This window comes from Microtus oregoni, unplaced genomic scaffold, assembly GCF_018167655.1.
Source record: "Microtus oregoni isolate MIOR12 unplaced genomic scaffold, Mior012 000003F_ref0000135, whole genome shotgun sequence".
In the NCBI taxonomy this organism is placed as follows: domain Eukaryota; kingdom Metazoa; phylum Chordata; class Mammalia; order Rodentia; family Cricetidae; genus Microtus; species Microtus oregoni.
The window spans coordinates 63319771-63346272 of record NW_024543062.1 but is presented as its reverse complement, the minus strand read 5'-3'; the positions used below and the strand labels follow the sequence as shown (position 1 = coordinate 63346272).

General features: G+C 51.2%; 1 protein-coding gene across 19 annotated transcripts in view; it reads right to left on the bottom strand.

The window, feature by feature from the left end:
* Positions 1-26239, bottom strand: part of Plekha6 (pleckstrin homology domain containing A6) — a 141347-nt gene extending 115108 nt beyond the window's left edge. For 18 of the 19 annotated variants that reach the window (XR_005974043.1, XM_041648627.1, XM_041648630.1 and 15 more), the window contains exons 1-3: positions 25596-26239; positions 19462-19538; positions 15581-15638 (exon numbers count right to left, since the gene is read on the bottom strand). Coding sequence is in view for 17 of the 19 variants with exons in the window: in XM_041648627.1 (XP_041504561.1) it covers positions 15581-15638; positions 19462-19538; positions 25596-25678 (218 nt within the window). In the remaining 2 variants the exon portion in view is untranslated. Of the gene's footprint in view, positions 1-7965; positions 8222-15580; positions 15639-19461; positions 19539-25595 lie in introns of those variants that run through there. The other variant, XM_041648642.1, reaches the window with a different exon arrangement.
* Between the last annotated feature and the right edge of the window lie 263 nt (positions 26240-26502).

Below are 26502 nucleotides of genomic sequence, written 5' to 3'. Positions count from 1 at the left end.
TCCCAGCTTCTTCTCCAGCACGATATCAGCCTGTCTGCTGCATGTTTCCCACCATGATGATAATAAACTAAACCTCTGAAACCTTAAGCCAGCCCCAAGTAAATGTTTTCCTTTATAAGAGTTCCTGTGGTCATGGCGCCTCTTCACAACAATAGAAGCCTTAACTAAGCCAGGCAGTGGTGGCGGACGCCTTTAATCCCAGCACTCAGGAAGCAGAGGCAGGCGGACCTCTGTGAGTTCGAGGCCAGCCTGGTCTACAGAACGAGTGCTAGGACAGGCTCCAAAGCTACAGAAAAACCCTGTCTCAAAAAACCAAAAAAAAAAAAAGAAAAGAAAAGAAAGAAAGAAAGAAAGAAAGGGGGCTGGAAAGAGGACTCAGAGGTTAAGAGCACTGGCTGCTCTTCCAAAGGTCCTGAGTTCAATTCCCTGCAACCACATGGTGGCTCACAACCATCTCTAATGAGATCTGGTGCCCTCTTCTGGTATGAAGCAGAACACTGTACACACAATAAATAAATAAATAAATAAATAAATCTTTTAAAAGAAAAGAAAAGAAACCTTAACTAAATCAGTAGACAAAGAACAGAATGAACAGAATAAATCTTAGCACTAAACCTCTGACTCTGGGACCCTAGCAAGCAGTGTGACCTCTGAGTCTTGGTTACTTCACAAGGTAACCAAGTTGGAAGTTGCAAGGTTCCAACAGGCAATATTCAGTGCGGAACATAAGAGAAAGCCTGGGGTTTGCTACTTTTCCTCAGAGTTCTCAACCTCCATGTGATGACTCACCAGTGGGTGTGAAACCAAGCGAGGGGTCAAGGCTATATTTAGAAGAAGGTGGGGGGGGGGCCTTCCTGGAATACAGCAGGAAGCTGTGGCAAGTAAGGGTAACACACTTGTTACTGGAGCAGGAGAGAAAGCCTGCCTGAGTCCCACAAACATTCCCCCGAGGGGTCACCTTTCAAACTTCCCTGATGGCATGCTCACCTGTGTAACTCGTCCTCCGCCCTCAGCAGATTGGGATGGTAAGCTCCTTAGGTCCACATCTCTAGGTCCCAGCCCCATCCCAGTCCCTGCCACCAAACTGGGGCTCAGACCATAAAAGCAAGTGACAGCTTGGGAAGCAACTACCAAAGAAAAAATCAGGATGGAAGAGGGACCCACTGTGGACTGGGCTGGTCAGGCAGATCCAAACCAGTCCCTCCGTTTTGCAGATGAGGAAACTGTGTTTACGGGGGGGGGGGGGGGGGGGGGGTTAGGATTGAGACCTGTGTTTGCATGGTCCGTGCCAGGAAACACACGCAAGTGGAAGTATACGTGGGGGCAGAGACAACACAGCATCCTATCCTGCCTGTCTCTGGATTTCCCAATCTCCTGAAGGAAAGACGACAGGGCCTGCCTGGGAGCACCTCTTTGTCTCACCCTATCCTTCTCCATCTCTTTTGAGGTTGATCCTCCCCTCCACTCCACAATTCAGAACCCCCTCCCCCAAATACCAGCTAACTGGTTACCCAGGCAACTCGGCTAGGAGGCTGCCAGTTACCGTGGCAACCCAGCATGGCCACCAGACTGCCTTGCATAGGAAGGTCAGGGGACCAACCAGGCTACTGAGCAGCTGGGATGTTGCTGGCAGGATTGGCCCAGGCTGGGAGGCCTACATGCCTGAGGGAATTAAGTTCCTGCTGTCTGGTACCTCTATTTCCTATGAAGCAGCCTCCTCCAGGGAGGAGCATGAACCATAGGCTAAAACCTCCCTGGTTTAATCACCCAAGCCTCATCAAGCCTGATCCTGCCAGCCAACCCCCCCTTTTTTTTTTCTGGTTGCCCTGGAACTCACTATGTATGTAGACCACTGTCAGCCACCCTTTCAAATTCCAATGTGTGTATGTGTGTGTGCATGTATGTGAGCATGTGTGTCTATCCGCGTGCATGTGTGTGTGTGTGTGTGTGTATGCATGCACACATCACAGTGCTAGCTGACAACCTGCAGGAGTCCCTTCTCTCCTCCCACCGTGTGGGTCCCGGGTGTGGAACTGAGATTTTTGGGTTGGGAGTAAACTCCTTCTCTTGCGGAGCCATCTCACTGCCACCCACACCTCTTACAGAGCTACTGTCGCCTCTCATTGCAGACCGAGTAGCCACTGGCTGCCATGCAGCCTAACTCAGGCCCTCTCACCCTTCTCCCACTCTGAGCACATCCAGGAGTTAACATACATGCGACTTGTGTGTCTCTACATGCACATGCTGTGTCTCCATGAACTATGGCGGTGATGAAGACACACTAACCCTTCTATTTTTGCCATGCTGATCATGCTCCGGGTGCCTTGTAGAAAGTCTTGTTTCTTTTCTTTTTTGTTTTTGTTTTTTGGAGACAGGGTTTCTTTGTGTAGTCCTGGCTGTTCTGGAGACCTGTCCTGTCAAGACCAGGCTGGCCTCGAACTCACAGAGATCCGCCTGCCTCTGCCTCCCAAGTGCTGGGATTAAAGGTGTGCACCACCACTGCCTGGCATGTACGATTTCTTGAATGATCCATACAAGCATGTTGTCTCACTTTGCTGACAGAGCCACCAACACTTAGGAAAGTCAAGGAACTCGCTCAAAGCCACAAAGCTAAAAAGACCCCCACATCTCTATCTGGGAAAGTTGTTTTCCTGTTGAATTACCTAACACAGTGGTTCTCAGCCTCCCTAATGCTGCGATCTTTTGTTACTTTTAATACAGTTACTCGTGTGTGGTGACTCCCCTAACCATAAAATTGTTTTGTTGCTACTTCATAACTGTAATTTTGCTACTGTTATGAATCTTAATGTAAATATCTGATATTCAGGATGTCTGATATGCGCCCCTGTGGAGGGAGGTCACAACCCATATGTTGAGAACTCTGACCTAACAGGAGAGTCTTTCTGGGCCATGTTAGACTCTGAATTATAAGGGTTTTCTTGTTTTTGTTTTTTTGGTTTTTTTTTTTTACAATTTAAAAAAAAAATTTAATGTTGTTTTTGTTTTATATGCATTGGTGTTTTGCCATGGGGGTCAGGTCTCCTGGAACTAGAGTTACAGACAGTTGTGAGCTGCTATGTGGGTGCTGGAATTGAACATGAGTATTGTGGAAGAGCAATCAGTGCTCCTAACCACGGTGCCATCTTTCTAAACCCCCCCCCCCCATTTTTTTTTTCTTACAATATTGTAGGACCTTGTCTTGGGAAAAAAAATTTCAACCTAGGACCCTCTGGTTCACAGTGGATTACTCCTATCTTAGAGAAGAAGAATATCAGAGGGGCAGGAACAAGAGGGAACCAAGATTCTATGCCTCTCTTGTAAGTCTAGCAAGCCTCTGAGCAGACCATGCCCCCATCCATAACCCTCCAAAACAGCTTTGTGTCCCCACTACTGTCCTTTCCTGTCTGCAGTGAGGTAGCCCCAGGTTTGGGTGAGGCAAACAGACTGACTGCGGGCTTCAGATAACCACTGGTATTCATGATGACCCAGGAAATACACAAAAACAAGAAAACGACCTCAAGACCCAGAGCCCCGTGGAACTTAACAGGCTAATTGCAAGCATTTGACTAATTAGAAGCAAATTGGCGTTTGCAATTAGAGACACATGATCTTCTCAGGTAAGTTTGAGTCAGACGGGGTGGACGATGACTCCAATGCTAAGACGAGACCTCACCCTCACCAAGCACTCCAAGTCAGCTCCTTGAGAAGCTGAGTTCCTGCCAATCCCAGGAAGGCACAAACCAGGGAAGCTGAGCAGCCTAAAGCCTAGGACCAAATGTTCATCCTCCAGGGCACAGGTATCTCCACACCGCCTGAACGCGCACAGTAAGGACCAGCATCTGCAGGTCTGCAGAGATGAACAGGCACCCCAATACCGCCTGTCCTGCTGCATTCCCAATAGCACACTGTCTGGCTTTTGAGGAGATGGCACACAAAACACAAAATAGTAGATCTTACCACTCATCCAAGGAGTTGAAACAGTGAAGAAAAACATACTGACACCGTAAAAGATGTTATAAGTCATGTCACAGAATTGTGTGTGTGTGTGTGTGTGTGTGTGTGTGTGTGTGTGCGCGCGCGCACATTCATGTTTGTCAATGCTGGGTATCTTCCTCTACTGTTCTTCACCTTATTTTTTGAGATAGGGTCTCACTGAATCTGTTGCTCATGGGTTTGGCTAGACTAGCTGGCTAGCAAAACCCAAGGATCCTCTTTCTCTCCGGTGCTGATTACAGCCACACTGATGAGGCCCCATCATCTGCACAGCAAACACTACTGAGTGAGCCATCTCCACTGACCTGTAAAACACATTCTTTTAAAAAAATATATTTCATTTAAAAAATTGTCGGAAGTGAGGTTCCAAGTGTGGGCATGTGAGTGCAGGTGACTTTGGAAGTCAGAGGTGTCAGATGTTCCTGGGGCAGGTGTCACAGGTGACTGTGAGCACCTGAAGTCAGTCCTGGGAACTGAACTCCAATCCTCTGGGAGAGTAGTTCATACTCTTAACCACTGAGCCATCTCTCCAGCCCTACAAAATGAATTTTTTTTTGAGACGAGGTTTCTTTGTGTAGCCCAGGCCATTCTAGAACTCACTCTGTCAACCAGGCTGGCCTTAAACTCACAGAGATCTGTCTGCCTCTGCCTCCCAAATGCTGGGATTAAAGGCATACACCACCATAGCCCAGCTACAAAATGCATTCTTAGGAATATAAATAAGTGCTTTGGAATATAAAATTTGGTAAACTTTATCAAAATATTTTTTAAAGAAAATATTTTATGTATACAGTGTTCAGCCTCCATGTAAGCCTGCAGGCCAGAAGAGGGCACCAGATCTCATTACAGATGGTTGTGAGCCACCAGGTGGTTGCTGGGAATTGAACTCGGGACCTCTGGAAGAGCAGTCAGTGCTCTTAACCTCTGAGCCATCTCTCCAGCCCTCCAAATATTTTTAAATATGTAGCAATTTTATTGTTAGAAATGCAGCCTGAGGGAAATATCACTAATATGTGTAATGATTGGAATATGTATATTTCATTGTACAATTATTTATAGAAGGCGAAAATTTAGAAACAGCTAATTTAATATGAAGGTAAAAATTGGAACAAATGTAACGAAATACTTAGAAACTACTTTAACTACTATAAAAAATATAACGACATGGAAAATGCTTATATGACAATAATATACAGCTGGCTAAAATCTGAATGGTTCGGGCATATTAGAACATACTTTTAGTCCCAACTTACGAGGCAGACGGGTGTCTGTGAGTTTGAGGACAGCCTAGTTTATATAGCAAATTCCAGGCCAGCCAGGCCTACAATAAGACCCTCTCTCAAAACCAAAACAAAATTTTATGGCATGTATGTATATTGTCATAACAAATCGACTCATGTTTGTGAATGAATTCTAAAAAGATACATCAACCAAAATCTTTGGATTAGATACCAAATCTTTTTCCATGTTTTTATGTTTATTTTAACACAGAATCGAATTTTGAAGTATAGACCATCATATCAATTCTGTGCCCTGAGGTTTATACTAAGGGGGAAAAATCCTAAATACCAGAGGAGCACGGGAGGACCCTCATAAACAACAAAATGTACATATTGTGTTTATTTCTAGAGGAAAATAAAGCTGACAGCCTCACATGCTCAAAGCGGCTATGTAAAATACACTGCACCCACATGCAGACTATAAACAGCGCCTTCAAAAGCAACACTTTTTTTTTTTTAAATCCCGTGTGAAAGAGAAGCCTGTATGTTTTGTGAAGCTTGGAAGCATCAGAACCAAAGGGAGGAATTCAGGGGCTGACTCAGACAGGGACTGTTCCCACCGTGCAGGAAGTTCTTGTGAAGTAAAAACTCTGCTGTCCGAGGGCTCAGAGGGGCCTGCAGAGAGGCAAGTAGAGACAGGTGCTGAGAGACTCTACGGAGCACCAGGGACAGGGACGTGCACACACCAAGAGCACCAGGGGCAGGGACGTGCAAAAACCAAGAGTCTAACTGAAGTAGATGTCACAACTCCCAACTCCCCACTTACTCCCCAAAGAAGTTTGGTTCTGAGAGCATTTTAACTAGAGAAACGTTCACGGCAACTTGCCCCGCTATGTCAACCTCCTGCTTGGGTCTTGTCCAGCAGGCCAGGCTCTAGCCCAGCCACCTTTCCTCTGGCCCTGCCCCTGGGGCCAAGTGGATGCCCAGTGATCATCAAATGGGCTGCTCCTGACAAGGAGATGAGGAAACAGGAGCATCAGCCGCAGCCTGTCTCAGCTCCCAGTGGCAACTCACCCCTGTCTGGGGTGCAGTCCAGGTCAGCTCTAGGAGCTGAGGGCTCCTCCGCGGAGCCCACCCCTGGGCGCCACTGAGCCTAGATGAGGGGGGTTTGTGACAGCAGCTCTGCCAGGGCAGGCGCCCGGCTCCTCGATTTCCTCAGTAATTACTTCATTTGCACCGAGCAGGAAGAATCCAACTCAATCATCCAGGCAGACGCACTAAATGTAATTATCTATGTAATGCGTCCTGCACCATAGCCTTCCTGTGAAAAAAAAAAAAAAGCAGCCGAACTGGGGGGAGGGAAGCCCCTTTGTCTCCAGCCCACGCAGCACGCCACCAGGATTAATTACACACGGCGCTAACACGTTTATCACCTCGTAGCCCGATGGGGAAACCAAGGGCTTTTAATAATTCATATCTGCGGCCCAGCACTCTGTGCGGTTGTGCGGAGACACAGAACCCTTTCTGCAAAGGAAAACTCGGTGTTTGGGCCGGTGCCGGAGCTGCTGTTGCCACCGCTCTGGAAGCACCGCCGCCCTGCCACCACCACCCCCTCCCGCCGCCGGCCGAGACTCTGTGACAGGGGCCCACCCTTCTCTGCCAGCAGGATGGGCTCGACTCTTGCTCAAGCAAAACCGCAGCTGCCCAGAGGTGGAGGTTGTAGCTGGACAGTTGGAGTCACAGAATCCTCCCCACTTCCACAAGGCTCCGAGGCCCGGGGTTGGGGACTGAGCCGGCACCTGCAGTGCCCGCAGCCATCTGGACAAGGGCTCCAGCAGAGGCGTGCCAGCCAGGGCTCCGCCCACGCATGCTGAAGACCCGTGCCTGAGTGCGCCACTGGAAGATGCCAGATGGAGAGCGAGAGGTCTAGAGAGATTTGGGAAGAGCTGCCCAGTCCCGAAGGCCACCACCTCTTGGGACACTTACTGGAAGCCGTGTCCTTCTCTTCCTCCTTCACCCCCTATCCCCTCCTCCCATCATGCCCTGGCCCGCCTCTCCCTGCATCCAGGGTCTCCTGGCCAGATTGGCCTGCAGTCTCAAAGGGCATCTCCCAGTAGCTCCTTCTCCCTCCTCCTCTTTCCCCTTTCCTCACCCCTCCCCCTCCCTTGCCCATTGCTGGCCACTTCATCCCCAGACTCCTCACACAATAGCCCAGTCCCAGGGCTCTGAACAGCAGCTTGCTTTTCCTTTACCAGCACTGCCTGTCCCTTCACTCTTCATCACCCCCTGCCCACACACCCTTCAGCAGCTACCCAGTGAACCGCAGACGCCCCCGAAGAAACCAAGCGCCTCTGACCCCTCCCACTAAAGGAAAGCCTCCACCGACCTGAACCTGACCTCTGAACCTTCCCACCTCTCTTTCCTATAAGACTAGAGGTAGGGTGGGGCTGGACCTTGGAGGTTGACAGCCCCCAAACTGCCCTCTCCCAGGGAAGCAATTCAAATGTCATCAATTCAGACGGTGTCGGCTCGTCTTGGGGCTTCTGAAGGGGGTGAGGTCACAGAAAGGCTATAATTAGCATTCTCACCCTCCATGATCCCCAAGTAAGGCTGCCAAGGCTGAGGATGAAGAAGGCAGTTCACTGCAGTGCATTCAACCCTGGCCTGCGCAGCCAACGCAGGCTGCCAGCCCTACCCCAGCCCAGCCTTCTTCCTTCCACCTCCTAGATCTGATGCACCTAAACGGACTCACCGGCTGGGCCTCGGAGGTGTGATCCCGCGCTGAGAGCGCTAAGTGCGATTCCGGAGGCACCCCTCCCCCAGCTTGGGCCAGCTGGGGTCCTCCTCCCCCGCCCCTGGGGACCCCTTCGGAAGAGCGGGGCACTGGATCTAATCTGCTCTAATCAGTCATCCTTCCCGCTAGCAGGTCCCTGGCTCCGGGGAGAGGATGCTGTTGTGGTTACTGCAGGATCCAGCACCTTTCCCAGGCAGAAGCAGCTGGGCATGCTCCATCGGCTCCCGTGGGGATTTCAGGACCACGTGACTCTCCCTCCCCAAGCTGTCACTTAGGATCAGGAGTAAATAGTCCCCGGAAAGGTTTAACTCCATCCACACCAGTGACAAGCTGCTAACCACCCTTGCAGCCCTCCCCGCAGAGAAGAAGGGGTTGGTGGGCACAGCCTTCTCCTCCCACAGCCAGGGCAAGGCTGCCCCCCAGAGGGCATCTGGGCCTGCATATGGGTAAGCAGCATTTTCAGAATCTTCCCACGGGTGACTTGAAAAGCTAGAAATTTTCACCCGTGGGCTTGGCACTATGGTGGGGGCCTCATGCACTCGGCCTGCCTAGCAGTGGCCTTTCAGCTCTGTGACCGTCCCCATACATAAGGAATATCGTGAGGTATTAGGAGGTCTTTACTGGGGTCCTGATACTTCCATACACCAGCACAACGAATTTAAAAGAAAAACATTAGAAGGAAGCTGGGATCCATCTATAAAGCACCAGGATCTCATCTTCAACGCAGACTGGTCTCTGGTGACCTTGGATGGGGATGCTAGCCACGCCCCAACACCTGTGTTCTGCAAAATTGATGGGCAGAGAGGCAGGAAGTGCTAAATAATGCTACAGCCCCACTTCTGCTGTAAAAAGTCAACGGCCCCGCCCCCGTCTCGCTCCTCTTCTGTGCCTCAGCTTCCTTCCTTTCCCATCTTCCCTGGAAAGTAGATTCTCTATGTCGTGCAATGGAAGCAGTTCAAAACCAGGATCAGAAAGAGATGGGAGTGATTTTGCCCTTCACTTCCAGGGTTACGTCTCAGCTGCACCTTGGACCCAAAGCTGGGGACCATACTACTGAGGTCACTTCTCAAGAAGTGGGGATTAAACGGCAAGTCCCTGCAAGGCCCCGCCCACATGATAATTCTGTCATCATTTGTTAATGGGCTGTCTTGATTGAAAACATAAAAAGCAGCCCGGGCTGCGGATGCTGGCTCAGTTGATTGAATGCTTGTTCAGGACCCAAGAAATAAGACCCTGTGTTCAAAACATGCACCCCATAAATATATGGTATAGGCTATCCTTGGCTACTTGATGAGTTCAAGGTCAGCCTGGGCTATGTGAAACCTTGTCCCAAAAGCGGGGGAAATGTACAAAGCAGAGAAAGAACCTCTCCCCCACTCAAGTCTGAGTGAGTCTCACACAAGGTGTGAGCGTCAAGATGTGAGCATCACTTTTGCCACCTGGAGTACTTTTCTAAAAAATATCACAAAAACAAAAAAACCTACTTTAGAAGGTACAAGAGAACACCTCCCTCCCAGCACCCAGGAAGAGAAGATTAGGGGGGTGGAGATACAAAGATGCTTTGATGGGGTAAAATCAGGAGCCGGCAAGGTACCTAAGGGACAATCCTTATCTCTGCCCGGAGCAGGTCAGCACACAACAGCCTAGCTGCTCTCTTGAGAGGGTTTCCCTCCCCTCCCCTCAGCTAGATAAGCTGCCAGGCTGGCCCTCAATGACTCAGGGAAAGCCTCTCAGCTAAAGGGGCAGGGAAGTTGTGAGTAAGGGCCCAGTGCCAGGCCCAGCTCACCTACCCAGCTCTCCAGGACTTGGCAAGCATGCCAGGTACAGGTGGGGCCGAGTTGGCTTCTAGGCAGCCAGAAACGAGGGGCTCTTGAGAAGTCTCTGGCCTTAAGAAGTCGATGGAGCAAAGCAGGGTTGGGAAAGAGACCCCAGTATGTAAGAGTGGAACGGAAGGGGACAAGGACCCCAGCCTATATGCCACACAATCCTCAGGCAAGAGGAGAGGGCAGCCAACAGACAGGCCTGCTGGGCGGGTTTCCTCTTTGGCAGACAGAGAACAAGAGTTCCAGACAAGACTCTGGCTCACCTAGAAGCCTAAGCCAGAAGGGTGGCTGCTTCTAAGGGATACAGAGGCTCCAGGGGGTATGAGAAGCCAAATGGATGACTGGGCTGGGCACAGTGCCTTCCTGCTGGGGAGCAAAATGGGAGATGTACAAGGGCTTATGGGGCTGGCAGGATGGAGGAGGTAGAGCTGAGAAAGCACGTATTCTTTGCCAAGTCTAAATCTTCCCTCTGTTAGCCCAGCTGAGAAGCAAACTGCTCCCGGGGAAAGGCTGAGGAGGAGGCCTGAGAGAGGAGGGTACCCCTCAAAAGAGAGCCTCTGTGGTCCTGCCTTCCTGCCCCAGGTCCAAGCTCACCTCACTCTCTCTTCACAACTCTCAAAGAGTGTCACCTCTCCCCAGTCCCCACATGATCCTGGTGGTCACTAGACAGATGGACAACCGGGGTTTCAGACTCAGCGCCACCGCCGACTAACACAACACCTATGCACTAGGCGCTTGACTGCTGGGCCTCAGCTTTCCTCACCTGTAAGAGAGGGCTGCCTGCACCTCAGATCTGCTTGTCTGTCTCGTTCTTTCCTGTCCTGAGTGACACTTGCCTTTCTTGGGACAGAGCTGACAGGAACACTATACCAGAATTGCTGTCTGGGGCCTCTCTCCTCCATCCTGTACAAAGGACAGCAGGACAGTTCTGGGTGGCTCCACCTTAGGGCCTAGAGTGTCCCCCCTGGAAACCCACAGGCTGGGCATCTGCACAGCCTCTAGGAAACTATCTGGGCTTCATCATCCGGCGGCTCTTGAACACCTGTGGGCAGAGCCCTGCCTTCTGCATGTCTGTCTCCCAGCAATCCCTGGAATGACCCGAGCAGCGCCTGGGCGCACCAGCCGTCCAAGCAGGTGTCCAGTTGCCCACCTGGCGCCTTCCTGCAGGAAGTATTCAGACCAGAATAGGAAGGAGTGCTAGGACTGGGCAGGGCTCCCTGGGTGGAGGAGAGGGAGCGGTAAAGGTTATCAGGGTGTGGTTCTATAAGCCACCTCTCTGCCTGCCGAGGCTCCTGCCCTGACAGCTTTAGGGGGAGCGGCAGTCTGGGAGACAGAAGAGACCTGTTCAACAACAGGCTGCAGTGAAGGAAGCAGAGGGCCACAGCCAGACGTCCTATTGGCTAGGAATTGCTTTTATGCAGCATGTTCAGAAGTCCAGCAGACCCACAGGGACAGAACTGCAGTAAGGGAAGGTCAAGACGACCCCCAGCTCCTGGCAAGTGATAACAGGGGGTTGCGACCCAGCAAATGCTTTTGAAGACCTGGACTGCGGACCATGTGTGCTCTGCTGCCCTCCTGTGGATTAGTGTGGTAAGTGCACACAGGCCCACAATGAGTTCTAGCCACCCTCTCCCTGTTAGCTTTTTCTCTTCTCACATCTCCTCCATAATTGGCAAAGGCCACTTTTAAAACCTCAGCACAGTGGAGCAATACATCAGTAGCACATACCATGAGACCTGCCTCCCAAATACCACGAAGGGATGGGATTAATGAGATACAGTTATCATACTTGTTAAAAACCCAACCCAGAGAATGGCAGTATTTGCTCCTTGAAATGCTAGGAGACGCATCTCATCAAACCGTCTGCACATCTGACTTTTTTTTTTTTTTTTAAAAAAATTACTTCTTGAGATCCATGTGTGGAGTCTTCATCGTTTCTGCTTTACCTCCCTACCAAATGTCAGAAGCCTTGGTGAGAAGTAACTGGTTCATAGAAGATACGGCGTTCGGGGGGTCAGTCATCCACTGGCGTGCTCATCCTGTGAGGGGCATGAAGCCCCAGGCACCGAGGATGCTGAGGGCAGCTGTGGCACCGGTGAGAACACAGCAGTGATACTACCCGCAGCGACTCCTCACCGGCCGGTTTCTGTACGCTGCCGGTGTTCAGCTTTCCTATTACTGGCTAAAACAGAGACGGCAGAGCCTCCCTTACCAAACGGTTAAGTGAGGTAGTTAGTGTTGTAAAGCCCAGCGCTCTGAGAGAGGCTACTGCTGTCACAGGCTGTGGACAGTTTCATTATAATACGTGGTAAGATAACAGTGTCTCTCTCCAGACTTCATAGGCATCCCTGGGTCACCCCGCCCCTTGAGGACTCTCATGGCTCTTGAGATGGTCCCAGAACAGCAGATCCCCTTCAGCTGGCAGCCTGGAGAAATCAAGTTGAGTGAGGAACTCTGGGGAAGGCCAGCAATCTGGATTTCCAAAACTTGAGTGCACGCCGGGGATGGAGAATGTCTGACAGAGGAAAGTGGGCATGTGTGGACATAAATAATTGGGATGCATGTGGGCTTCCCCACAGAGGAGAGAACATGGGAGGGATGAGGGGACTGGTCCTCACATAGAGGGAGCAACGTGCACAGGGTTTCCTGTACATGAGAAGGAGGCGTGTGAGAAGGGAACCCCAGAGACTTGGCATGGCTGGAGGAGAGTGACCAGGAAGCAGGACTCAGACGGACAGTGCTGAACCCAGTCAGGAAGCCCTGGACAGGCTAGAAGCAATGGTAATGTGGAAGGGTTTTAGTGGAGAATGTTATGAACACCTTATACTGGGGAGGTGGGGGCACTCTTGCACACTCTGACCCGTGCACAAGAAGATCGATGGAGAAGCTACTAGAAAGGTCTAGGTAGGGATGACCTCGGGCTGCGGCCTCAGGGATGCTGGGAACTAAGCAGCTTAGGAGACGGAATGAATCTATGGGAGGGGAGAGGAGGGAAGAGAAGGTGAGGCTCTCTGTCTGCCCAGCAGAGGGATGCAGAGGAAACCATGCATGTTGGCACACACTGAATGGAGGGGCTCTGGAGAAAGCTACAGCCCGGTATCTGCAGCAGTAATTAATCGTGTTCTTATTTATAGCCCTTTTTTTTTCACCTACCCACCCATTTCAGTAAATACTGGGTTCCTACGGCGCAGCGGAAAGATACTAGGATAATGGAAAACAAACTGAGCAGACGTTCTCCTCAAAGATTACTCAGCAACAGAATTCCACCAAAAGGTAAACAAGCTGACGCACGGTTTGACGGTGCTGTGCCCGTCATGGGTTCTGGCCCACGTATCATAAAAGAACCAGCTGACAAGTAGGAGTCAGATACCTGAGTATAGGAGGAAGAAAGGGCTCCAGGCTTAGGGAGCAGCACGTGCAAAGGTCCTGTTTGGGGCTGATGTAAGGAAGGGGGGAAAGGTGAACATCAACATAGGACACTTGTGGGAGAGAAGGTCACAGAGGGGCACAGGTCACCCCATCTGAGGTGACAAGATTTTTCAAGTTTCTTTTTATTATTTTAAATTTTATATGTCTGTGTGTGGGTATGGGCCCAGGAGTGCAGGTGCACACAGAGGTTCCCTGGAGCTGGACTTACAGGCAGTTGTGAACCACCTGATGTGGGTGCTAGGAATTCATCTTGGGTCCTCTGGAAGGACAGCACATGCTCTTAACTGCTGAGCCATCTCCAGCCTTCAGGTGGTAAATTTGAAGGATGGAAGAGATGAAACAAAGAGTAAACAAACCCAACAACTGAACACTTACCAAAAATCATATTAAGGTGATGTTTGTAAGAATGAGAAATGCAGCTGGGGAGGTGGTGGCACCGCCTTTAATCCCAGTACTTGGGAGGCAGAGGCAGGTGAATCTCTGTGAGTTCAAGGCCAGCCTGGTCTAAAAGAGCTAGTTCCAGGACAGGCACCAAAGCTACAGAGAAACCGTGTCTCAAAAAAAAACAAAACAAAACAAAAAGAATGAGAAATGCAGAAACCGTTTAAGTGAAGCAGTGAAGCAAGGACTGGGTGTGCCCTTACAGAGGGCTTAGCTGTGCAGTCACGGGACAACAGAGCAATTACCAAATAGATCACGTGCAAAATGGCCTTTTTTGTTTTCTTTAAAAATACAGTTAACACTGCAGTGCAGGGTGGTGCACACCTTTAATCCCCATGTTTGGAAGGCAGAGGCAGGTGGAACTCTGTGAGGTCAAGGCCAGACTGATCCAGGTAACAAGTTCCAGACCACTCAGGCTAAATAATGAGATCCTGTCTCAAAAAAGGTAGAGTGTGGGAAAGATGGCTCAGCAGTTAGGAGCACTGACTGATCTTCCAAAGGGCCCAGATTCGATTCCCAGCACCCACATGGTGGCTCACAGACATCTGTAACCCCAGTACTGGGGGATTCATCCTCTCCTGAGGGATGTGGCCTCTGGTAGCACTGCACACATGTGGTTCACAGACACACATGCAAGCAAAACACCCATGTACATAAAGTAAATAAGTAATATATATCTGGTTAATAATCAAGTTGATATCTGTACTGGCTGGTTCTGAGGCAGGGACTGAATAAAAAGAGGACACCTAGTTGTCCTTAGGAGTGAACATTTTTTAACTGTTACTGTTGTTGTTGTTGTTGTTGTTAGGAGGAAGAGGAGTACTGGACCTCACAAATGCTAAATTATTGCCCACTACTGAGCTGTATCTCCAGCATGTTTTCCCCTAAGTCTCCCTAAGTTACCCAGGTTGGCCTGAAGTTTAGTATGTAACCTAGGTGGGCCTTTAATTTGGGATCCACTTGCCTGTCTCCTGAATAACCAAGATTATAGGCCAGCAGGAGGGCTTCCTCTCTAGAAGACACCTTCCTCTCTGAAGGTATGGCTATCTCTGGCAGAGACAGCGACCCAGCACAAGGACAGTGGGCATTGGGACTCTTTGGCGGCTACAGAATATAGAGGTGGTTCAGGAAAGAAGTCGTGGACACAGGCTTGGGCACAGAGAGTTTCACTTCTTGCTGGAAGCTAGCACTGAGCTTTCTGGGAGATGGAGAGAGACAGGCAGACAGTAACAGACACTGAGTTCCAGCAGAAGGAAATGAGTCCAAGTGTATGGTTGTAGACCTCCAAAGCCAGAAGTCGCATCCTCTGCCTGCAGGCCAGGAGCTTCCCAGGGCCTATGCTCAGCCACCCCAGAGTCAAGACTCATGGCTCACATGACCTGGCCAATCCCTTAGAAGAAAGAGAACACCCCACATCTCAAGGGCCACAGAGATCCCATCCAGGAGAACAAGAGCAGCTGGGCGTAGCCTTGCCATTGCTAGCCTGTTTCCTCCCAAGAACCCGTCCCCTAACATTCCACACCCCACTTCACATCTCAGCGCCCCATCTCTTTCCCCTCAAACCCTTGCCAGACCGTCTATGACAGCCTCTCCCACACCTGGGATGAGTCAGTCACTCAGCTGGTGCAGCCCAGCCCAGGACTCTGTGGACCCTACCCTAGAAACCTTAGCGTGACTGACACCAGTCACACTCAGGCCCAATGACACATGCTCTTATCTCTCAGGTGCTTCTCAGTGCCTCTGGGCCACCCACAGACCCAGTGGCCATACCTAAGGTGACAGACCAGATCCCTTAGCTGCTTGCCCTCCCTAGGAGACATCTATGACTAGGGCAAAAGCCAAACCAAAGGTGAGGTAAAAAAAGCAAATGATCTACTTACTTGATGAAGTATACAGCTCCTTCCGGGGTTGAATCCGTCTCCCAGCCTTTAGGCAAACCTGCAAGAAAGCAAAACCACAGACTGAGAAGCCCTGGAAGCAGGTACTCATCTCTCTTCTACCCGGGATCCTGGGGCCTGGAATGGCGGGAAAACTCCAGTGGAAGCCACAGTGTCTGAGCAGTCACTACAGCTTTTGGGACTTCTTCTGCCCGCTATTTCTAGTTTTCATCTAATTATAGCCAATTATATCTAATTATATCCAAGCCTTCATCAATGGGAAGAGAGACGACTGTAGATAGAGGGGTCCTCTGGCAATGAGCCCATCAAAGGTAACAGATGAACCACTGTGTGATGGTATTTACCATTTACGCCACTAACCTCTGAGCATCTGCACCCGACCAGGTCCAGAGACAGACATAGAGGGAACCCACAGACGCCTGTCCTGTAAGGTCCACAGGGTCCTCTGACCTCCTCACAGAGGTCAAAGCTGGGGGTCAAGGGTGTGTGGCTCACCCAGGACTCAAAGGTCCTTAACACCCAAAATCTAATTAGGACATAAGTCTCTGAATCCCAGGCCAGCGTTAAGACCTCCAAACTGCTGCTTTACGCAGGCGCTGAGGACCTGGAAACAGATCCCAGAAAACACAGACGGGCTTTGAATTTCAATGGCATCTCAGAGAAAAAGTATCCACAGAGAAGCTCCAAGACATCAACGGCAGAATCTCAGAGTGACAAGGGTTGAATCACTGAGGAAGCTGACCTTAACCAGGAAGCACTATAGATACCATATCCAGAGAGTCCTGGTAAGTCCCAACTCAACCTGCTATCGTAGGGTCACTACTGCTGCAATGAAACACCTTGGGAGGAAAGTGATTATTCAGCTTACAAGTCCAACTCATTGTTCATCATCAAAGGAAGTGGGAGCAGGAACTCAGACAGAGCAGGAACCTGGAGGCAGGAGCTGATGCAGAGGTCATGGAGAGGTCTGCTTACTGCCTTACTCATCATGACCTTCTTATAGAACCCAGGGCCACCAGCCCAGGGTTGGCACCTCCCACAATGGGCTCAGCCCTCTGGTATCAATCACTCACTACTTAAGAAAATGCCCTTGGGGCTGGAGAGATGGCTCAGCGGTTAAGAGCACTGGCTGCTCTTCCTGAGGACCTGAGTTTGATTCCCAGCAACCACATGGTGGCTCACAACTGCCCATAACTCCAGTTCCAGAGAATCCGACACCTTCACACAGACACACATACAGACAAACACCAATGTACATAGAATAAATAAATCTAAAAGAAAAAACAAAGAAAAGAAAATGTTCTAAAAGGTGGCGCACGCCTTTAATCCCAGCACTCGTGAGGCAGAGGCAGGCGTATCTCTGTGAGTTCAAGGCCAGCCTGGTCTACAGAGTGAGCACCAGGACAGGCTCCAAAGCTACAGAGAAAGCCTGTCTCAAAAAAAAAAGAAAGAAAGAAACAAACAAACAAACAAACAAAAAGAAAGAAAGAAAATACCCTACACTTGCCTGCAGTCCCATCTTTCAGAAACATTTTCATAACTGAGCTCCCTCCTCTCTGATGACTCTAGCTTGAGTCAAGTTGACATAAGACTAGCCAGTACACCTGCTCACTCCACCAAAATAAACGTAGTAGCCAGGTCCCACCTTCCCAGCACAGAGAGTCCCCAACCCCATGGGAAAGAGCCAGGGCTGGTGGAGACCACTCCTCCTACAGGGAGCAGGAGCCCCCTGGCTGACATATAGGGAAATGGGAGCGGATTCCTTTGGCACTCATTGCTTCAGTCCAAACACCTGCCTTGGAGGTTACAAGACACAGCCAGCCACGCACTGGTAGTCTGAGTATCCCATCATCTTACCGCTCGCTTCGGGTCGCACATGCAAAGAGCAGAGCCCGAGCTCGGGAGAGTGGCTGGTCCATCTTTGACCCATCATTGTAGTCACTTATATTTATGAAAATCCTGTGCGTCCATCATTGCTGCTGTTTCAGCAGAACAAGACAGTGGAGCTCAGCTCTGGCTCCCCCAGGAACCGGCGCAGAGGAAAACCACACGATCTCAGCAGCCAGCACTCAATGGAGTAACTCTTCTCAGACATGAGCAGCACCTCTACTGCTCTATCTAACATACAGTACATGGTGTACTGGGTGTCAGACCAAGAGGGAAACTGAGGCCCAGAGAGGTTAATCGGGTTGCTTGAGGCCACACAGGAAGTGTCTGTGCTGGGATGTGAGTGCTAGTTTGCCTCCTCCAAAGCCTACACTCTTGCCTCTGTGTGGCTCCATAAATGCTGCTTGTTCCCCTCTGTCCCCGTGGGAGGACGCTCCCATTCAGAAGGGTGTGGGCTGGCAGCCTCCCCAAGTAGAGGGATCCCCATTGGGTCAGAATCATAAATAATCCTGCCACTGTGATGTGCTGGGAAAGAGGCCAGGGTGGTTTCTGTCCTCTGCCTTTTCTAGCAACTTCCCTCCACACTGCCCTCTCTGCCTGGGCAACACCAAGAGCGCTTATGTTCCTGTCCAGGCGGAGTGCCCGCTCGGGCAGCTGCCCTCCCAGCAAGCTTCAGGGGCATCTTAACTCCTTCTCAGCCTTGGATAACCAGTCAGCTGCAACCAACGTGGAAAGAATTGTCCCCCAGGCTCTTCAGAACCTTCTAAGTCCTACCTAGGGCAATACTGTTCTCAACTGGAGCAGCTGAGGCCCTGCACCAGCACAACCAGCCGGCAGAAGAAACCAGCCGCGACATGGTGGCAGGGGGCCTCACTGCACTTGAGTTGGAGATGGAACAGTGGGAACACCCGCTCGCCCGACATCTCTTGTGGTGCCAGCTTTTTGCATGGCACTGCTACCATCTTGTGAGGTTCACAATCCTCTCCCACTTACACAGATGCAGAAACAAAGCCCCAGAGGAGCCAAGCAACGGCAAGGAGAGCTAGCTGCCACTGGAACTAGGTCTCTGCACCTCAGAACTTGCGTCTTGCCAGGACCCCTCATCACTTGTTAGCCAGGTGGCCTTGAGCCAAGCACTTCCTCTCTGACCTTCATTTTCCTCCCCTAAAATGCAAGATTTGAGCTCCATGGTCCCTGAAGCCTCCTTCAGCTCTGATTCCAGCCCAGATCTAAACGAAGTAGGCTCCAGGCCAGTCAAATCCTTAATCCAAAGAGTCCAAAAGTTGAGTTGTGCCCTGTGAGTGACCAAGGCTGGTGTCTGGCCACGTACAGGCTAGAAAGGGCCAGGAGACGTTCCTACAATACTGCTCATGCCCCCTCTCCCTCCCGGCCTCTCGGGGAAGGCCTTTCGCTAGCTTACAGTCCTCCAAGCCTTCTGAGTTCCTGGACCACTTCCCCTCAACTGAAATATTTCTCTGTCTGTTTCTTGTGTGTCGTTGGCCTGTACACATCCACCTTTCCCACCAGCCTGGGAGATGTAAGAGGGCAGGAAGGAGATCAATGATAGCCTTGGCTTCTTTCTCCCCAGCTGAAGGAGTTCCACCAGCCACCCAGGGCTATTTGCATTTAAATTGATTAAAATTACTTCCAGTCCACTGTCCGACCACATTCCCACTGCTCTGTAGCACACGAGGCTGAGGGCGGCTGAATTAAGCAACACAGGTGGAAAACAGCCCAACTTAGCATTCAGCACAGGGGCTGGGGCCCAGGATAGAGGCAGCCTTTAGGTTGATCTGCCCTCTAAGATCTGAAGAAATGTACCCTAGAGGTGCTCTGCGCTACTCCCCAGGGGCCGTCTGGAGCCTAGGATGAGTCTACCCACGGCAAAGGAGGGGTTAAAGCAGGTCTGGGGGCAAGGGCTCCTATGTCCACCTTCTCATTAACTGCAGAGGCTACAAGGGCAGGTGACTCCTTACCTGGGCTGGAGCAGTAGCCACTCTGGATGGGTGAGTGCGTACCGGGGTGCACCCAGCTGGTTGACTTCTCCTCATCACTACGGAAGAACCAATGAGACAGGGTCAGGTTCACACGTGGCTTCCTGGATCAGAACTCTCACCTCCTGAGACAGCCACGCCCACCCTGCTATGCCATGCGTTTGTTTGTATTCACATCTGCAAAACCAACCCTGAAGCTTCAGAGGTGAGCGACATTGAATCTCTGGCTGTGAAGACTTCTAATCCAGCAGGAACACGGACACGTTTAGACATACGGTGATGCTGACACATGCTGATGCAGACATACCGTGACGCGGACACACCATGAACGCGAACACACCATGAATTTGGACACACCATGAATGCAGACACACTGTAAATGCAGACACACCATGAACAAAGACACACTGTGAACAAAGACACACTGTGAATGAAGACACACAGTGAATGCAGATACACCATGACGCAGACATACTGTGATGCAGACACACTGTGAACAAAGACACACCATGAATGAAGACACACAGTGAATGCAGATACACCGTGACGCAGACACACCGTGACGCAGACACACCATGATGCAACAGGAGACAGACTCTGTAGGCTGCAGGTGCAGAGTTACCACAATGGACAGAATGCCCTGGCCCTGGCCCAATTCACTGAAGAGGACACTTCAGAGAGACTGTGAGGACCTCTAACAAGCAGTTCTTCAGGTGGCTGAGCAGGGGTCACTGTGAAGAGTCCTGCATGCTGCAGCGCTGAACATTGTCGGTCACAACATTCCCTCCATGTGAAAGTCTGACAGAAGGTTGGGTGTGGTGGCACATGTCTTTAACCTCAGCACTCGGAAGCAGAGCAGACAGTCTCTGAGTTGGGACCCAGCATGATCTACATATCAAGTTCTAGGTCACTGGAGAGGTGGCTCAGCAGTTAAGAGCACTGGCTGCCCTTTCAGAAGACCTGAATTCAATTCCCAGCATGCACATAGCAGCTCACAACTGTAACTCCAGTTCCAGGGGATCTGACACCTCCATACAGACGCACATGCGAGCAGAACACCAATCCACAGAAAATAAGAATAAGTTCTGGTCAGCCAGAGCTACACAGCATTTTGAAATGCTATTTCAAAAACAATAAAAAAGGATTGAAAACAAATCCATAGTAGAGAGCTTGTCTTGCACACACAAGGCCCTGGGTTCCAACCCCAATATTAAAAACAAAAATAAAATAAAATAAAATAAATTGATAGGTTGTGAATCTGAGGTTCAGAGAAGTTATGAAGTTACACCAGAAAGTGACGGAGCCAGGGTTCAGACCTGCCCACTCCCCAGTTCCAATGTGTTTCTGATATCTTACACCCAGTGAGGTGGGCTCCCCAACACCACCTATCTGAGGACAAAGGAGCTCATAGATTTTCTTCAATCCCACCACCCAAGGGCCACTAATTCTCCCAGATGTGTCCCAATATGAAGCTCCATTTCAGGATGGAGAAGGGGAGAGGGGCACTTCCAGGTGGCTCAGGCTCTGGAGTGGGGCTTGAGACAAGATCCATCAGTGTCTGGGGAATAGATGACACGCATAAGCTCCACAAAGAAAGAGTCTCCTCGACTTTTATTGTAGTAAGACTTACGAGAAACTGCACTCATGTATAAATTAATGTTCTGATAAATCTGAAGAACACCTTGAAAGCTGCCACCAAGTCAAGATAATGAACCCCCAGCTCTTTGTGCCCCCTGGTACTTCCTATCTCCCATCCTCCCAGCCCTGTCTACCCTCCTAGGTCTTCCCGAGCCACACCCATCTGCTTTGTACTAACATTCATGAGTTTCTAGTTTACACAGAAGGAATCACAGAAGTCAAACTTGTCTATCTTCACCTCCTTCCACACTGTGGTGTTAGTGACTCACGAATGGCCCTTAGCAGCGAGCGGTTCATGAAGGCTGCACCAGTGTCCATCCACTCTGGTGTGATGGGCATACAAGTTTTCTCAGCTCAGGTCAAAGCTGCAGTGAACATCTGTGGGCCATGAGGGAACGTGTGCCTTTTGCCTTTTTCTTTTGACGTCATTAATTTGTTTTGTTTTGTTTTTCGAGGCAGGATTTTTCTATGTAACAGCCCTGTCTGTCCTGAAACTTGCTTCTTAGACCAGGCTAGCCTCAAACTCACAGAGATCCTCCTGCCTCTGCCTCCCAAGTACTGGGATTAAAGGCGTGTACCACCACACCATCAAGTGAGTTCATTCATTTTTCTCTGAAGCTGGACACCTGATGTTCAGAGAGACTTTCCAACCGACTCACCCCTCTGTCAAGCAGAGAAGAAACAAAGTCACAATTCTAGTGACCTCTTTCACTCTGGAGTCATTGGGAGCTGTAGGAGGTGGCCTCTAACAGTAGGGCCTTGGGTCTGGGTTTGGTGCTGGCTAGAAGCCAGAGAGGAAGGCCAGGACTACAAAAGACTGGAGGGAGCCAGTGTCCCCAGCCTATTATGCTCCCAGGACCCTCCCCTCCTCTCACACAGTTGCTCTTCCTCAGACTTCCCCTCCATCTCCACCTCAGCTGGATGCTAGGGATAGCCCCATCACAAGATGGCTTCTCCACCACAGCCTTCAGCTCCCTCTGTTTATCCCTCTCCTTGTCAGCCTGGTCCAGAGTAAGGTGGCTAGGTGATGCCTGGCCTTAACACTGATGGGGAAGCTAGCCCACTGGGCTCGAATCCAATCTCCAGGTAGAACTATGTCCTTCATCCCAGTTATCAGTGAGTAGCCACTCTAGTTCTAGGGCCTCCCCCACCAGCCTTGAGTCCCAGCCTGCCTCTCCTACACACCCTACGACACTGCCCTCTCTACAGCCCGTAATTGAAGAAAAAGTCCAAGCCATCAGCTTCCCCGAATATCTACCCTACCTGCAAGCGTACTCAGTTCCTCACCTGTCTTTCCTTCTTGTCTCTACACTGGAGAAGTGAGCCCTCTCTCCTCTGAGGCTAACACTCTCCTTGGGTGATCTCCCTACTCTTGCCCATCTTTCTTTTATAGCCTCTTATCTACTGAGAGTCCCAGCCTGAATCATGAAGGGCACCTACCTGTGGCATGCAGCCCCTTCCCCATGCTACTGTCTGTGTCTCATATGGACACAATTCCCCATCTCTCTCTCAGTGACACCCACCTCCCTGCCAACTTCCTACTCTCCTTCTTAATCCAGCATCCCTCCCGGAAGCAAGCCTCTCCTGCTTTCCCTGCTTGCTGGCAACCTCCTCACCAATCCCCATTATTCTAGTCTCTGTTCCCAGCCTCCCCAGAAACCACTTTCTGCTAAGGACAGCCCTCCCACACTCCTAAGACCAGTAGCCGCTTCCTATCTTCTGCTCTTTGGGCTTGTCTACTGTATTGACCATTACTGCTGCCTCCTTCCTAATTCCTTCTCTCTTCTCCAATCCTGGTGCTGCTCACCTCTGACCCCCTTGGTCTCATTCCCAGGCTGGCCTGTCTTTCCCTCTTCTCTCCTTAAATACTGATGTCACCTGGCTGTCTTCCTGTCCCCTCACACTCTGGGAGGTCCCACCTCTTCACACCTCTTCAGAACCACTCCTAGAAGACCCTCTTTAGCCCAGCCAGATAATGTAGCCAGCTGCTGCTACACAACCCTACGGATGGCGCACAGGGACCTGAAGTTCAACACTTCCCCATTGAACTTATGCTTTCCTCCAACACACACACACACACACACACACACACACACACACACACACACACGAGCTGGGCTCCCCTTCTAGTCTTGATCTCCATCAGACACTGTGAGGTGCCTCTTCCCTTGCCCACATTCAGCCACGGGGACACTCTTAATCCTCTCCCGAGAGATGTTCCTCCTCTCTCACCTTTTCATCCCCATCCTCTCTGCTTCAGATCAGGCCTGAGCAGCTGTCTCAGACTTCCAGCTTTCAAAGCAGCTTCCTAACCGTGCTCTATTCTGGAACACTCCCCACCCGCCCCCACACACACATCCCCCAGCCTTCACGGCTGCTAGAGGGAGCCTTCTGGATGCAGATCCTACAGTGTCAAGCCCTGGGGTAAAGCTGCCTAAGACTTTCTGCCTCTTGCAGGACAGAGTCCTAACCCTTTGTCTGACAGACTGGGCCTTGCGCTTGCTGCCCATTCCTGCTTCTCGGTTTTATTTTCTCTGCAACCCCGAGGCTTCCCCTCCATCTCCACTGTAACCCAAGAAAGTTGTAGGTACCTTTGCCTCAAGCCCACTCTGCCTTTCTTGCAGGACCACCCACTGTCCAAGGCCACTATACCTGTCCTTTCCCCTAGGGCATCAGTCCAGCACTCATTCCTGGGACCGCCTCCCCAGTCTCCCTTCAGGGTCCTAGTTCTCCCCGTGGGTCCATAGGCAGCAGCCCACAAGTAAATGCCTCCCGGGATTTATCATGTTCTCCCTTGCTTTCTCCCCATCGCCTTAAAGGCAAAGCATGTCACTTATTGCTTTTATTTTTGTGTTGCTGGGAAAAGGGAATGCTCCGTGTGAGAGTGTAGGATGAAAGGGAAGGGAAGGAGGACACTGGGAAACAAAGTCGGTCACCACACCAGGAGCTCTTGGGAATTCAGACCATCAGACTGTCTCTGCTCAGAACTGGAACGGGGGTGGGGATGGGGTAAGTGGAGGGGGCGTTTGTGGGGGCCAGACAACTCAGGGATCAGTCTTTTTTGTTTGTTTGTTTGGTTTTTTTTTTTTTTGAGACAGTCTTGCTATGCCCCCTTGGCTGGCCTAGAACTCAGAGACCCCCTTGCCTCTGCCACCAGAGTGCTGATTGAAAGTGCTCGCCAACATGCCCAGCCTGGAGCATGTCTTTTCAGTGAGCTCACTGGATGATTTCTTACTTTAATTTTTTTTTTTTTTTTGAGGTAGAGGCCCAGCTTGCTCTCAAACTCTTAGGTCAAGTGATCCCCCTGCCTCAGCCTCCATAGTAGCTAGGACCACAAGCACACTCCACCACACTTAATCTAGATGATTCTTAGAGATTTTGAAGGCTCAAGGCACTGTGGGAAGTGACTCTCTTTTTTAATCCCGGAGTTCTGTTATTTAGGATCCTAACCCAGGGGCCAAGAACTTCAGTGAAGTTACTGCTAAGATAACACAATTCAGCATCAATTATGATAGATATGGTGATAATGACAGAAGAAAGTGCTAAGCAGGTATGGAAACAGAAACCCCAAACAGCAACCATGGATAGGACAAGCCCCTGCCAAAGAGAAAGTGGGCTCAGGCTGGTGCTGGGCTGTGTCTGACAAGTGGTCCTGCTGGTCCTGTCTCAGATTCTTTGCCTCTCTCCAGACCTTAAGTCCTGTGGTAACAACGCGGGGCCGCCCCCAGGTCCTCTTCAGCTCTAATGTTCTCTTCTTGAGGAAGAGGAAGCTTGTCAAGTGTGGGAAGAGTCCAAACTGCTGTGCTATATACACTTGCTATATCATTGGGAGATTTCTTTCCTGGCAAAGAATATCTATAAGAGAAGGCAGCCAAAAAGGGGCCAAACAGGGCCACTTTGCTATAATGAGATTATGCCACAGACATTTGGTTTATGAAATTAATAGAACGGTACTAATTTATCACTGAGAGCAGCAAAGAATGCTCCAAGCAAGCCCAGGGCTTCTCCTGACTCCTGACCATAGACCCAGGGAAGCAGCAGGCAGGGGGAGGAGCTGCCATGCTGAGGACTGGAGTCTTGCAGTGAGCAGGTGGTGGAGGCAGTGGCTCCTAATAACGTTGTCATTTTGCTCAAGTCTGGAGGAAAGAAGTCGCCTGGTCTCTTTTTAGTGTAAGAGCTGAAGGAACTAGTTGCTGCGGGGTGCGGCAGTCGAGGGGGGGGAAAGGCTCAAGGCCGCCTCGCCTGCCCTGCCTCTCTGGCTCAGGGAAGGAAGCCTGTGAGCCTTAGCTGGACTTTGACCCATTGAGGAAAAGGCGGGAGTCATATTCAAACAGGTATCTCGATAAACTTATTAGTCAACCAACCCCCTCCCCCCCCGCCCCCCACCAATAACCTGACCCCCAGCTCTGCCACCTTTCAAGTCGGACAACTTTAAAGAAAAAGTGGAAAGGGGGGAGGCGAGAAAGAGCACTACATACTTGATGAAAAAGATTCTCCCGCCGCGGTCCACTCCGTAGGTCCATCGGCCTGGCAGGTCCAGCCAGTCGATCTCATCGGCCATCTCGTGTCCCCGCAGCCCCTCTGGCTCTCCGCGCCCGCCCCCCGCGCCAGGCTGGCGCCCCCACTTTCTGCGCCTCCTAGAGGCGGCGATGGGGGAGGGGGTCCGGTGTGGTCCGGGCGCACCTCCCGGTCCCGGAGCGGTGACTCCGGCCTCCCGCGGAAGGCGAGCTGGCCGCCAGCCGGGGACGGGCGGGCACTTAACCCTGGCGGGGCCCGGCCCCAGACACCTCCTGCCTCCTCTGCGCCCTGGAGCTCCGCTTCGGACCGGCTCCTGAAGTTCAGTGCTGGGCAATTAGCGTGGTGAGTAATTAGGAGGCTCCTGCTGCCGCGGCTGCTAACGGGCAGCGCCGGCCTCCGTCCGTTCCCGCCAGCCGGCGCGGCGGGGAGAGGCTCCCCCGGAGCCCGCAGGTTGCGCCGAGGTGCGCCCCGGCTCGCCGCTCCTGCACTTGAACTGCGGGGCCAGAGGCGGGGCCTGGCTGCGCCGCCGAGGACACTTCACAGCCCCGGGATGCGCCCGCGGCCCCGCGCGGCCAGGGAAGCAGGCGCCGAGAGCGAGCCTCGAGTCACGCACCGCGCGGAAAGGGGGAAGTGATAACACCACTTCGGTTGGTGGGAGGTTAGTGCAGGAACAAAGGTCGAACGCGGGAAGGGTGGCGCGGCCCGGGATCTAGGAGGCCCTTCCAGCCAAGGTGTCTAATCTAACTAGTCCAACTAGTCCTCACCTTTCCTGCCTGCCACTTTCTTCAAGAAGCCTGCCATGACTGCAGAGGTTTCTCAAACTCCGACTGCCTTGAGGTCCCTCCAACTCATTTTTCCCACCATACA